The sequence below is a fragment of the Natator depressus genome, chromosome 1, assembly GCF_965152275.1.
Source record: "Natator depressus isolate rNatDep1 chromosome 1, rNatDep2.hap1, whole genome shotgun sequence".
NCBI lineage: Eukaryota > Metazoa > Chordata > Testudines > Cheloniidae > Natator > Natator depressus.
Window position 1 is genome coordinate 223,404,521 of NC_134234.1, and position 13,681 is coordinate 223,418,201.

A 13,681-nucleotide genomic window follows, 5' to 3' on the forward strand; every position below is an offset into this window, starting at 1 on the left:
AACTAGGTCTGGCCAGCAAGAATGAAGCTATTGATGCTTCATGTTTTGTTAAAGAGAAAAGAACATTAAAATGCATACTCTAAGGGAAATAACCAGATTTCAATAAATAACTAAAATAGAGAGCACTTAATCTCCGGGCTAGTCTAAACAGCAATTCCAAGCAGGGTCCAAATACCGGATAGCTCCTAAACTTTTATAATATTTAACTACTAGAGTCAGAGGCTGAACATTTCAAAGCAATCTAGGGGATTTAGACACACCTCTTCCATGTAAAATCAATGGGTCTAAATCCCATAGACTATTTCGAAATTTCCACTCAGAATCTTTACAAAGGCTAAATGAAATGTTGTCATCTTATTCTGATTTCAATACTAGCCATCACGGAAAGAAAAAATTATTGACACAGGTGGCAGTCTGTGCCTCTCACATGGCTTGCCAGCCAGGCAACTGCAAATCCTAGACAACTCATTTGTTGTGCACCATATTCTAACTTCTGCAGAACATACGAAACGAATATTATTTCGGTGAAGAAATCAGTTCTGTGCATTTCAGACATACTTTAAAAGGTTTTGCCAGGTTTTGATGTACACCTATTCTGGACATTTGGCCCATTTTGCACGCAGAGTTGTCAGAAGAAAGAAACTGACGCTCGGAGTAGACAGATAAAAGAGAGGGGAAATAGTTTATTCAATACAGTCTCCGTGTCAGGCTCATTCTCTAGGATGGTGTTGGTAACCATTTCACTGCTGTTCTGGCTCTGGTATGCTTAGAGCATGCTTGTTCGTGAGAGAACAACTGGTACATGCTCAAAAAAGTCGTATTTGGGGTTACTGATAATATAATCGTATAAACTACAACACCAGTTTGTTACAGGGGGGGTATTCGGTTTTTAAACACAGTAGGAGCAAATGCATCTCTCGGTCACACGCACCCCTCCCCCCCCAAGTTTATGGAGTTTAATTCCACTTCTTTCTTCGTTTTACCATTCCGTAATAAAATGTCACTTCAAAAGAATAAATTGCATGACTTCGTTTTGCTTTCTAGAGCGTTAATCTAGTCATGTATTGTAACGCTATAGATAACACCGGTCCTAATTCTATACTTACAGATGGGCAAATCACGTTAATTCAACTATGCAGGTGAAATGTTACAACCTCATTCAGGAGGTTTTGCAGTGCCAAGTTGGGAAGGTTTACTGTTTAAACATGGATCTGACTCTTCTTTAAAAGGGTAAACATTTTAAAATGTATCTGAATGGTCAATCTGTAAAAGAATGCTAGAAATAAAATAAAAAACAATTGTTATAAACTCTGATTTACATTTATCATAGTTACACGTAATGAAATCATTACTCACATACATATAAATATGTATATGAGAGAGTGGGCTGGAGAGCGGGACGCATATATGTATGTACTACAAAGAAATATGACAACTTAGAGGATCCAACTTAAACTTTAAACTCTTTGAACAATGCAAAGCGTTTCCCCTTATTCCCTAAGATTATATTTTTTCCAGATAATGTTAATTATACTAACGGGTGATATTGAACTTGTAGATGAAAATGATTAAATACAACAAAAATAGTAACGATTCTGATAATATAGGTAGAGAAAATGTAAACATTTTAGAGACAGTCTGTAACCTTAACGGCATTTGGAGGATTCCTGTATTGCATAACAGACACCTAAAGAGATTAGGCTACACGTTGTTAAGAGAGGCTTTCACGGTATTTGGAACACCCAAGTTAAAGAAAACTCGTGCAATTATTTGGGAACTAACATGAGAAAACACACAATTGACATGTGGACTAAAGAAAACTATAAAGATGAGAGACCTGGTGTATTTCCGCTGCATTTATGCTAAATTGCCTGCTGTACATATTTCTCTCTCGGGGCTCCTTTTCAAATTCCAATTCTTGGAAGCTAACGTGTCTTTCTTCCCCACAACTCTCCTCACTAACAAATACAGTGCCCCATGATTTTTCCAAATAAGGGAAAAAACCAACAGCGCAAAAAGCGAGAGTAATTGTTCATCACAAACTTTTCACTGACGTCTTAGTTACTGACTGACTTGGCAATCTGTTGAGACACACGTTAGGTGTAAATACTCTTTATTACCTAAGCCTATGAAAACATAATAATGTAGTCAACAGCGGGAACATTGAGAACGTAAGTAGACTGCCTCCAAGTCATACAGGGAAGAGGGAACTAAACAGCAAGGGCAACTGCTCCTCAAACTTTCATCTTCTGAAAAAGAAAATCTTATTCTATGTGGAATGTGAGCGGTGTGTGTGAAGATGCCTCCTGAACCGCTCAGCGATACCAGGCATGTTGGCAAAGGACTATAACCCCCCAAACAAGCTACTTCATTTTCTCCGACTCCCCCGCACACGAACTCCAAGCCGGTAAAACACTAGGATTCAAAGGATTATCTGTTTGATTATTTTTCACTCGGGCAACTCTATAAACATTCGCTTTCTGAAAGGACCCTTTGAACTAATGTGTAATTTGCAACTCGGGGGGGGGGGGGTATAACAACAGATCCTTTCCTCCACCAGCTTCTCTCGCAGTGTTTCAGATGGTGGGGGGGCAGCCTTTCATAATCAACCGATTTCACCAAACTAAGTCGTGCGTTTCTAGCTGCCCAGTCCCTTCAGCATCCTCCAAACACGAGCTTTTGAAATAGTGCCACCTACGCGGCACCGGAGCGCGCAGCCTGCAGTCCACAGAGCGGACGATTTGTTTAAAATACACGATCCAGCGGCTGAGGCTGGCGTCCAAAGCAAGAGGCAGCTGGAGGGCTCAGACCGCGCACACAGCTAGAACGCAGGGCTCTGGCGAGATCAGTGTCTCTCCATTGTCATCCTCCCCTTTAAAAAAAAAAACACAACACGGGAGGCGGATTGCAGGGACTGACTGCCCAATGGCAGCTTGGAGTCTCTGGAGAGTTAGAGAGAAAAAAAAATAGAGAGAGAGAGAGGCACTTTCTGCCCTCCAAATCCCTTAAACCATCCTCATTCCACCAGGCGAACCCACGCGCTAGCAGCGCCCGACCACTGGGACATGCCCGGCAGCGTTCCAGAGCCGGAGGCGGCGGCGGCGGCAGCGGCAGCCGATGCGCTGCGCGGGGAGCAGCATTAGCACCAAGGGGAAACTAGGCACAACCCTACCAACCAACCAGCCCAAACAAGCCCCCCCACGCCCCAGGGACCGGATTCCAACTCAGATTCAAGCAAAAAGGCCACAGCTGACACCAAAACGGGTGGGGAATAACGATCTGGGGGGGCCAGGAAGGAATACCCAAGGAAGCGAACTCCAAGCGTATAAACGGGATTCAGCCATGCTCCTTTTTTCATCTCGCAGTGTTTTACTCTCAGTGTATTACCCTCAGATTTTCCTCATCCTTACCAGTGGGAGTTACCTGTAAGTGATCCAGATTTTTTTTTTAATACGCTTTAAAATGACCCCGCTAGCTGCCTGGGGGCAATCTGACCGAAGGGAGCCGGGATGCCTAGCGTTGTGGCAGGTCTGTGAAATGTGTGATGATGCTGATGTTGTAACTCTGTCAGGGGGGCGTATGCAGCCAGGTAGCCGGAGAAGCTGCTCCTTTCTCCTCAGCGCGGGATGCGGCTTTACCTAAGACCCGGCAGAGCACAGACCACATCTCGCCCAGTGTTTTACCTTATCGTGGGCAGGTAACATTTTGTCAGCTCTTGAATGATGGGGAAGCGCACCTGACCTCCCAGGAAGAAAGGACGTAGGGTCCAGCTTTTCCCAGAGGCATTGCAAAACCCTCAGGAAGGGCAATATCTCTTTATGTTCTTAAAGGGAAGACACACACAGACGTAAGGTTATACAGCCCGGGGCATCTGTAGAGCATAAAGCAGGACTCATCAGAGCCAGTGAAAACAAAGCTAGGTTGGACAAATGCACCCACAGCTACGTTGCTCTAACTGGATGCTTTTCTCTTCTCTCTGGTCTGATTTAGGAGTTAGACCGGGCTCCAGAACCCTTTCCCGTGCTCGGAGGAGGAAGGGTGGGTGGGACTGGGAATAGTTTCGGTCCTTAAATCAAATCCCTGTAATCGCATAGGTGCTTTCTTGGCTCCCTGTTCACTCTGGAGTGAGTGCGGGCGCTGGTGGTCCTAAAGGTCTCCCATCAGGTTGGCTGGTGGTCCCTGGTTTTAGCCTGTCAGGTGTTTCTGACTGAAAAAAAAATCAACCTCAGGACCCCATTAGCTTTCCTGTCCGCCTGAAAGTCATCCCGCAGGTGGCTCACACGTGGAAGGGGCTAGAAACTAACTGCGCCCTGGGTGAGGGCAAAAAATGTCAAGTGCCTCTGATCGCCCAACGCCACATGGGTGCTAACCACATGTAATGTGGAGAACAGAAGTAGCCGAGGACAGTTCTCGGGTCTGGTCCTTCTACATTCCTTGAGCACCTTGAACTCCACTGACTTCACTGGAGGTTTGACACGTCAAATAAAAAGAATGCAGGATCGGGCCCGGCAGTAGGCACGTTTCGGTAGGCAGCTGCCGGGGTTACCTGGCTCTGTGGTTCAGGGAGGCTGCGAGGTTTGCCAAAGACGGTACTAGTCCGTTCAAGAGCTATTCAACCTGCACCTTCAGCCTAAGAAGGAAAACCTGTTTCAGGATTCCTGTTTCACGCTCACTTTATATTTACAGTGTCCTGATCAGTGCCTACTTCTTTATGATGCCACGAATATGGATTTTAAATTTTGCCCCCTGAATTGTGTGTGTATGTATAATTTGTATATGTTTGCCCTCTTTCCGTTTACACACACACACACACACACAGAGTGTATATCTCTAGTTTCTGGTAGTCCATGGAAAAACAGAATTCCCCACCCTGGAAGAGAAGAAAGCATAAACACACGCATCAAAAGAAACGAAACATGTCTGTTTCTGCATTCTTAATTCTTAATGAAATGCACATGCCCTGGCTACCGATTTCCGAAGACGCTTGATTTATGGAACCATATTCGGTTTAATTTAGTTGGATGCTATTGATCAAACCAAATAGCTAAGGCTGTTTTTCCCATGCGGGTCCTGTCTCCTGGTAGGTAACCATTTGCTTATAAAATACAGCATTGGCTTCTTTTCCAGAAGGTCAAAAGTTATAATAAATAAATAAAAAACCCATTTAATATAAACGTAGCCATATTTTTCTCAAAACCGTAGGAAATTACTATCCTACAAAGTTTTCCTTCTAGAAATAGTTCAAATCTTGAAACAAAAGTTTTAAACCACACACCAGATGCTGGGATGCTGGCGGTTTCCCTTGCTGTGTGACATAATTATAAGGTCCGAATGCAAAAGCTATAGAAGTATAATAATAATACTAAGGCAACTGCTGAGGGGGAATACAAGGGAAGCAAGGCATGCTTTATTTAGAGCTAACTACTTGGAGATCTTCTGAGCGCTCATCTGTGACCATGAGAATTTGCTGGGGATAAATAATGCCCTCTCCCTTCCCTGTGCCATCCCCAGTTCATCGTGTGAGTCAGGTCACTTGTTCCGCTGCCTGCAATGGACTTGGGGAGTTAGAGCGAGATCTGAGCTTTGGTCCCTATTGCAATCAAGTAGAGCAGAAAGGAAAGGGATCAGAAGGTGACACATACCAAAGCAAAGCCGAAATCAACAAGCACGTCACTTGATTAATAAATCCATCTGAACGCAGCCTTGTGTCCTGGAGAAGAAAGCTGCTCAGACTAAACAAGAATGTAATTGCAATCCACACATCTGTGTGCAAGCAAGACTTCGCTCCCCTCCTTTCACCCGTCCCCAGCAAAAATGCTGTTTAAACGCCTGAAATTCCTCTATTTCCATCAAATGCGTGCTAGTATTAGTTAGCCTGCCCCTCTGTGCAGGGCCCAGGACAATGGGTTTTGTACAGCTAAACTCTTCCCTTCCAATAAAGTGTGAGAAATCTTGACATATTGTGATATCTTGCGGGGTATTTTTTTTTGACAGTTAAAATAGAGAGAGGTTAGTTAGTTGAGTGCCTACTGGATTTGTGTTGTTTATCTTGTGGACAAACATATGTCTCTGGTTTACTAATGATAGCGTTTGAAGATTAAAGCACGGTAGAGGCTGTTGGAGTATTACCTACTGGGGTCTCTTTCCGTTTGCATTTGTGTAGGGAGGCTGCTTCTCCCGTTGCTAAGGGACTGCCAGTGATGAGGTTCATTTCCCTACGGATCTTTCTAGTCTATTCTGATGCACACAAGAATATGACTGCTTCTGTTGACAAGAGAATTGTATACTTTGTACTGAAGGGTGCAAAACTCTGGCTTCACGAAGACTTGGGGAGGGGGGGGGTTGCCTGTTTCTAGGCGGGCACCGCATAAAGGCACAAAACAAAAACCATGTAATCAGAACAAATAGTGTATTTCGAATGTGTTTTAGTGCACTGTAGGCTCAGTGATATGGTTTCATTGGTTAGTCGAGCAGAAAGTAGGTTGCAATTAGTTTTACCCACAACTGGTCAGAAAAGGGACACCTTAGCAAATAAATCTGGGTCTGGTGAATATGTGCTGTGGCAAAGTTGTTATCTTGGAGTGCATGTATCAGAATAATTGGGACCCCTGCACGATCCTAAACATTTGTGACCAGAAAGAATTTATGATTTAAAAAGAAACACAACTCAAATAAAACTAAGCTGCTGGTAGACAGATTTTGGAAAGACCATGATAAATGAAACATGTAACATAAAGCTGGTTCTTAATATCAATCTGATTAGTGTAAATGTCCAAGAGAGAAGATCAAGCATAATACAAGGTGGCACCTTTTCCTACATGGGGGAAAAACGTCGTTCCTTGGTAGCATCTTCTAAAATAAAGTGGTTGTATTCTAACATTTGGAGGTAACAGCTGTGTAATTTTTTTCACTGTTCACCTTCCGTATGGCAAGATGAATGCATTGGTTGGGGATTCATTTCTTACAGCTTGTAGAACATGGGGCTATGTACTGGCATCCGAGGAGAGTTTGTTCTGTCAGAGATTTATTTGATGGGAATGGGAATTACCCTTTTGAACACATAGAGTAACAGAACAAGCCTTCATGCTGATTGTACATTAAAAACAGCAAAAAAGAGAATGGTCTACATTAGTGAGCAGCACCCAGTGCTGGCTGGTTTCATAATGTAGGGAGAGAAAACTGCCTCTGTATGAGTTAGTTAATGTTTCTGATGGTGCCCCTTCTGCTACCCTAAAAGTTCGTAATTCCACATCCTCTGCTACTGGGGCTACTACATACTCTAAGGGGATGGGTTAAAGGGGGTTTCTTGGTTTTTCATGTAGCAATAAGAGAATAATACTTCCGAACCCTTAAAGATTAGGGCTGTTGGTCACTAAAGATTTTCATCTGCTCTGTGTAGCTTTGTAGGGAGATGCACACAAAGCATGGTACATTAGATAGGGTACTGGATTTAGATTTATTCCTAGCTCAATCACTGAGATGCTGTGTGATCTTGGGAAAGTTACTTCATCTCTTTGTTTCCCCCTCTCATACTTTGTCTATCTTGTCTAGTTAGACTATATGCTCTTTGGGGCAGGGATTGTCTTTTACTAGGTGTTTGCACAGTGCCTAGTGCAGTTGAATCCTGATCTCTGTTGAGATCTCTAGACACTGCTGTAATACAAATGATAAATAATAAGAGGCTTTTGAATGAGATTCCATACTGCATGGTTGTTGTGGGATATGTTGTCTTAGACATAAGAAGAGAGTGGCCTTTCCTAGCACACACATCAGAAGAGAGTGAGTTTCCTAGCACGCACTACAATAAATACTTTCTTGTGAGCGAGATGGCTGAAGAAGATTTGCATGTCCCTCAGAGTGTTAAAGTCAATGTGAGGTTGGTTGGTTTGTTTTAATGGACTGTTCCCACACATTAAAGCTGTCACATAGAGATATGAAGCCTAATTTCAGAAAAGCTGAATACCCAACAGCTCCAGCTGAAATCTGTGGAAGTGTGGGTTCTTAGCGCTTCTGAAAATGAGGCCCCCATTTCTTTTAGAGATAGGCCCAAACTAAACATCTTGTTGCTCTGATGAAGTTTGGAGCCAGATTGTAAATCTACGACTGGTCCCTCTCTTTGTCATAATCTAGGCCAAAACCCCAGATTCTGAACTTCAGGGAAATTCAGTTATGGATCCAGACTTTAGACTTTTAATAGATACCTAACAAAACAGAAACAGTAGATAATCAAAAGAGGCAAGTGTTAAATAACAAAGAAAAGAGTGTGTCTACATTCATTGTTCATAATCTAGGATGGTATCCTGAAATTATTACACAGGCTGCTTTGGGGACATATTCAAATAAATACAAAATCATTTTAATTATTCAGGTGAGCAGGGAAAATGGTCTAATGCAAAGATGCTAGCATATAAAATAAAGAAGGAAAATCCTCCCAAAGAAAATACTTTGGAAGAAAAGTCAGGAAGCCAAACAAAGAAGGGTTAGGTTTATATCTAGACTGGACAAATAGAGGTTTATATGGTAAAACCAAAAACCATTAGATTTGTCCAGCAGTATGGTATTTCAAAGGTAACATGTCACAGGTTAGTTTCTGTTCTTGGGTATACATGGCTTTATAACTGGGATTAACCTACTGTCAGAACAGATTCCTGACTCCCAAAATATAACAATTCTTTAGTTCTCCCAAGTCATTGTAAAGGAACATTGTGAACAGCTGTTAGATCAAAACAACTGCATCTGTTCTGGAACCGTTCTGTACAGAGCAGGTTACCCTGGGCTAACTTTGCAGGCCCATTTCTTCACCATCCTACCCTTTTGCATGTAGCTATGCCCTCAGTGTATGGCCAACATGCAGAGGTAGCTTCTCCCCCAAGGCTGGCAGGTACACCTGCACCTGCTAACTCATTGCCAGATGGCTTGCAGCTGCTCACGGTCCATCTGTCTGCTCAATTCTCCTTGCTGCTTGGCTGCCTCTCCTCCCCTCCCTGCCTGCCTCCATAGCTCCACCCAACACTACCCTCAAATCCATATTTAAGCAGACCCATTTTATAATTTTGGCTAGAGCATCTAATAGGAGAGAGCTATGCACTATGTGGAAAATAAACAACAGAGATTCCCCATTATAACCTTAGAATAAAATTTAAAGTAAGCCTAGACCCCTATCATGGATTCCAAGATTTCCATGTTGCTTGCAAAAATTTCCATGTTCTTTGAGATATTTGGATTGTGCCATATTAGCAAATAGCTGGCATGAATGAAACAGTCAAACTTGTAATTGAAAGCTGCAGAGTTAAGCCCTGGGCTGCATGGGAGGCTAATAGAGATCAGGAGCTCAGGCAAAACAATGCAATCAAACAAAAGACAAGGCCAGTGGATTCTCAGTGAGCATTTTAATTCCCCCAAGGGTCATGCAATTCTTTCTCTCTCCCTCCCCACTCCTTTCTTCCCCAAAGGTAAAATAATAGATTCCCCTCCAGCCCCAAATGTGGAGGGTCAGATTGGGTTTGCAATGGGCCTCTATATTCAGCAATATTCACTCATGACAAAAAACATGCATTGTCATTTTTATTTCCACGAATGGAAACATGGGGGGGGGGAACCCACATTCTGGATACAAAATAATGCTGCAGATTTAATTTTAAAAATGTCCATGTCTTCTATCCTGATCATTATGTCTACCTCTCTTCCTAAAAATTGGTAGGATAAAACCACAGTCCTCTATATAAAGCACTGAATAATCTTTTTCACATCTCCCTCTCAGGTTATGCTTCCAATTCCAAAAGGGTGTTTCCTTTACAGCCTGTCACAGGGGAAGTGCACCCCATCTCCCTTTGGGGCGGGATAAAGGTGTCAAGGCCCTGCGATTATGTCCGCCTGTCCATCCTTAGCCTCAGGGCAGTACAGCCTATTGGCTGAAGTCAATAGCCTCTCACTTGGGCTGTATGGCCTAATGGCCACAGTCAGTATGATTGACCCCCTCTACCCAGTTGTGCAGCCTTGTGGCCAGGGTCAATACAAGCACCCTCCCACTCGAGCTGTATGGCCTAGTGGCTAGAGTCTATAAAGCTGCCCTCCTCAGCAGGGCTGTGCAGCCTGGTGGCTAGAGTTGGGGAAGTGGGCTGCCACCTGAGGTGGGGGTGTGTGGCGGCCATGGTAGGTGGACCCAGGCCTTCCCACTCCGCCGGTTCCCAGCCCAGGGCCCTGGCAGTGTTAGTGTGTGTGCCACTGAGTCAGCAGGGAATGTGGCTGAAACATGCTGACTCAAGATCTGGTTCAGTAACTGTCAAGTTCCCCTGGGCTACTTCCTACCATTTTCCATGATGCTATGGTCTGGACATCTTCAGGGCCTCCGGCTTCCTCAGCCTGCATTGCTCCTGGCAGCTCCAGCCTCCCTTGGGTGTCTGCAGGTATCCAGGCGCCTGTCTGGGCCTCGGTGTCTTCTGGCTCCCATGGTCTGGGGCTCCAGTTGCTCCCAGGCTGTAGCCTGTGAGTCGCATCCTTCCTCTTCAGCAGTCAGCCTACAATGACTGGGCTGCTCCCTTTTATACTGAGCCAGCACTTGGACCCTTCCCAGTAGAGGTGAGGGGGCATGGCTCTCTCTCCCTTCCTGTCCAGTGTGGGGCAAGTACACCCCGTCACACAGCCTGAAAGCTACCTTGCTGTAAAATCCTTGTGAAGACATGGTGCTGGTAGTTTTTAGCATGCTGCAGCTAGGTAAGGTCAACGTTATAGCCTCGTCCATGGTTGGCCTCACTTAGCTACTTCATGGTTATAAACTACAAAGCCTTGTCTCCACTAGGATTTACAGTGAACTAGCTAAAAGAAAAGGAGTACTTGTGGCACCTTAGAGACTAACCAATTTATTTGAGCAGAAGCTTTTGTGAGCTACAGCTTACTTCATCGCATCCGATGCTCAAATAAATTGGTTAGTCTCTAAGGTGCCACAAGTACTCCTTTTCTTTTTGCAAATACAGACTAACACGGCTGCTACTCTGAAACCTGTCAGTGAACTAGCTAAAATGCACGAGTTCTCTTACTGTAAAAACACACCTGATTTTGGCAGTGAAGACATGGCCTCATTTGGAGAGCTAATGTGTCTTGTCCAGGAAACAGTTTGAACCAGCAGAAGAGACAATTTGTATCCAGCTATCAACTGCACTTTTGATATTCATTTTCTTTTCAACCAGTGACCATAGAACAGATTTAAGTGGTAGCTGAAGCCTCACAAAGGGTAAAATTTACCCTGTGCACAAATCCAGCAGAAACCCTATGCAGCAGGATTGGCCCAAAGTTCCTAAGGACCAGATCTTCAAAGGTATTTGGGTGCTTAACTCCCCTTGAAAGCAATGAGACTTAGGTGCTTAAACACCTTTGAGGATCTGGGCCTAAGTAACCAAAAAAAGGACATCAAATGGGATTTGAAGAGTGTAACTGAAGGCACACATTAGCCTCCTAAATTCTAAATGTGGCATAAGAACTGACCCTGGTGAAGTGGCACCATGTCTAGTGGTGACTGTTACTGTGCCTCTAAAATTTTCAGCCTGTTACAAGAGATGTTTGGCCACAAAGCTGCCATTAAACTCAATGGGGGAACACTTCATTTTCAGAGTGTTACATGGAATTCAGCCACAAAACTGCCAGCATCTTTAATGGGATTTCTGTGGTTTAATCCCATGCAAAAGGTATGGGAAATGCTAGTGCCTAACTCCCTCCTGCTGACCTATTCCTGGACTGAATAACAAAACTATTCAGGAAAACACCTGCTTCTTGGGAGGCCATTTGTCACATCACAATGAACCTGTGCAGAATTATGGAATATCCTTACACTGTGTCGTCTTAACATCAAGGGCCTAATTCTGATCCTACCTAGAGCCTGATCCAAATCCCAATGAAGTGAATCAGGGTAATGTTTGGTGAAGTCAACAAGGTTACAGTGGTGAAGTGAGAGAAGACTCAGAGCCAATGTCAGCATGATTCTTGCTCTTCTAGTATTCCAGGATAGCCTTGACACAGGCTACCATATTACGGAATAGGAATATACAGACAAGGCAACATTAATAGAAGGCTATTCCTCCATGTCAGACAAAACCCCAAATCAGTTTTGGGGCTATTGAAATAATCATTATGGCCTATGGAGCCAGTATGAGCTGACATGAAAATAGTGCATTTTTTTTACGGGGAAAACACTTCAAAAGCATTGCGGCATTTGTTCTTTATGTGCAAGGCATTGTGGGGCAGTCCACCCTTCAAGTCTGGAAGTAAGGACAAGCCATGAAGATATAATTACTGTCTGTCTGCATGGAAAACAATGGGGCATGGAAAACAATCTGAGGTGTCTTTCATTTATAATGACTTAACGCATGGCAGGCCTGGAACTGGATATTAGATCTTCTTGCCTGGATGAATTGAGATATAATTATAAAATGCTACTAATATTTAACATTAGTGTCTTTCATTCAAGGATCTCAAATGAATTAAACCAACATTCATGTGGACTTGGCAAGGATCAGTTCAGCCACCACTGGGGTGGAGTGCAACAGCTGATTAATAGCACACAACGCCACTGCACATCCACTTAAGACCAGAACTGAAGACAATGACTATCCCCAGTTGAAACAGGAGGAAGAAATTAGGAAAACCCAGATACAATGACCTGGGTTGGAATTTGGCAAGGATGATGAGATTAATGTCCTTAAAGAGGCAACTTTGCCTAAGGGGTTAAGTCCTGGCCTAGGAACCAACAAGTTCTGCGTTCCAATGCTGTCTCAGCCATTGAATAACTGTGGCCTAAGACAAGTCATTTAACTTACCTGTGCCTGAGTTTGCCTCATCTTTAACATGGAGGTAATCCTGACTAGGGTGTTTTTAGAATTAATAGAGTGCTTTTCCCCAGTGCTTTGAAAATGTAAAGTGCAATATAACTGCTAAGTCATTACTTTTACTAAGATAGCCAAGGAATCATTAATGACCACAAGTGGTTGGGTCTGCACTTCCATGTCTCATCGGAAGCACGGCACCTCCATGCTGGTGCAGTGGTACAGCACTAAACCAGGGAGAAGAGTGGCCACATGCTATCAGCAGCATATATCCTGTTGCACATAGCTGTTCTATGGAAATCTCCCATCCGAGTATTGACATAGTCAGGTGATGCTTAGCTCACAATAGATGACAATCACAGTGCAAGATGGATAGCATAGGACTGAATAATGGACATGACATGGTTAAAAGAATTTTGAGAGGAATGGCAGAATCTCCCATGACTCCACTGGCAGGATGCCAATGAGCCATGTGACTATTTGGTTAAAAGAACCCTCTCAACCATGAGATCAGTTTTTTGTTGTCTCTCTTTCTTTTCTAAACTTTAAAAAAAAAAAAAGAAAACACAGTTACCGCACAAGTTTCTGCAAAAAAGTTATATTGAAGTTGGATGACACAGGAAGATAAATTCAGGGGAAATCAGAGAAGGGAAATGGTGTTCTTAAACAAACCTGCTGTGAAGGGAGTCCCAGAGACGTGTATAACTTAAAATACTGTATGATGATCAATACTGCCATACCACAAAGCAAGCTAAGGATGGAGAATGCGACTTAAATCTGAGTTTCAGCTATTGTTGCCTTAAAACCAGACCTGTTGTGAGGGGTAATTTTAATATAATAAACCTAACATTACTAGGTATTTGTAT

General features: G+C 43.4%; 1 protein-coding gene across 2 annotated transcripts in view; it reads left to right on the forward strand.

Annotated features, from left to right (window-relative positions):
* WNT7B (Wnt family member 7B) overlaps positions 1 to 13,681 on the forward strand; it is a 127,672-nt gene that overhangs the window by 4,966 nt on the left and 109,025 nt on the right. Inside the window, exon 1 of one of the 2 annotated variants that reach the window (XM_074949023.1) lies at positions 3,339 to 3,425. The exons of the other annotated variant lie outside the window; for it this stretch is intronic. Within the exon in view, the coding sequence (XP_074805124.1) occupies positions 3,343 to 3,425 (83 nt within the window). The 5' untranslated portion in view covers positions 3,339 to 3,342. Of the gene's footprint in view, positions 1 to 3,338; positions 3,426 to 13,681 lie in introns of those variants that run through there. 2 annotated transcript variants of the gene reach the window in all.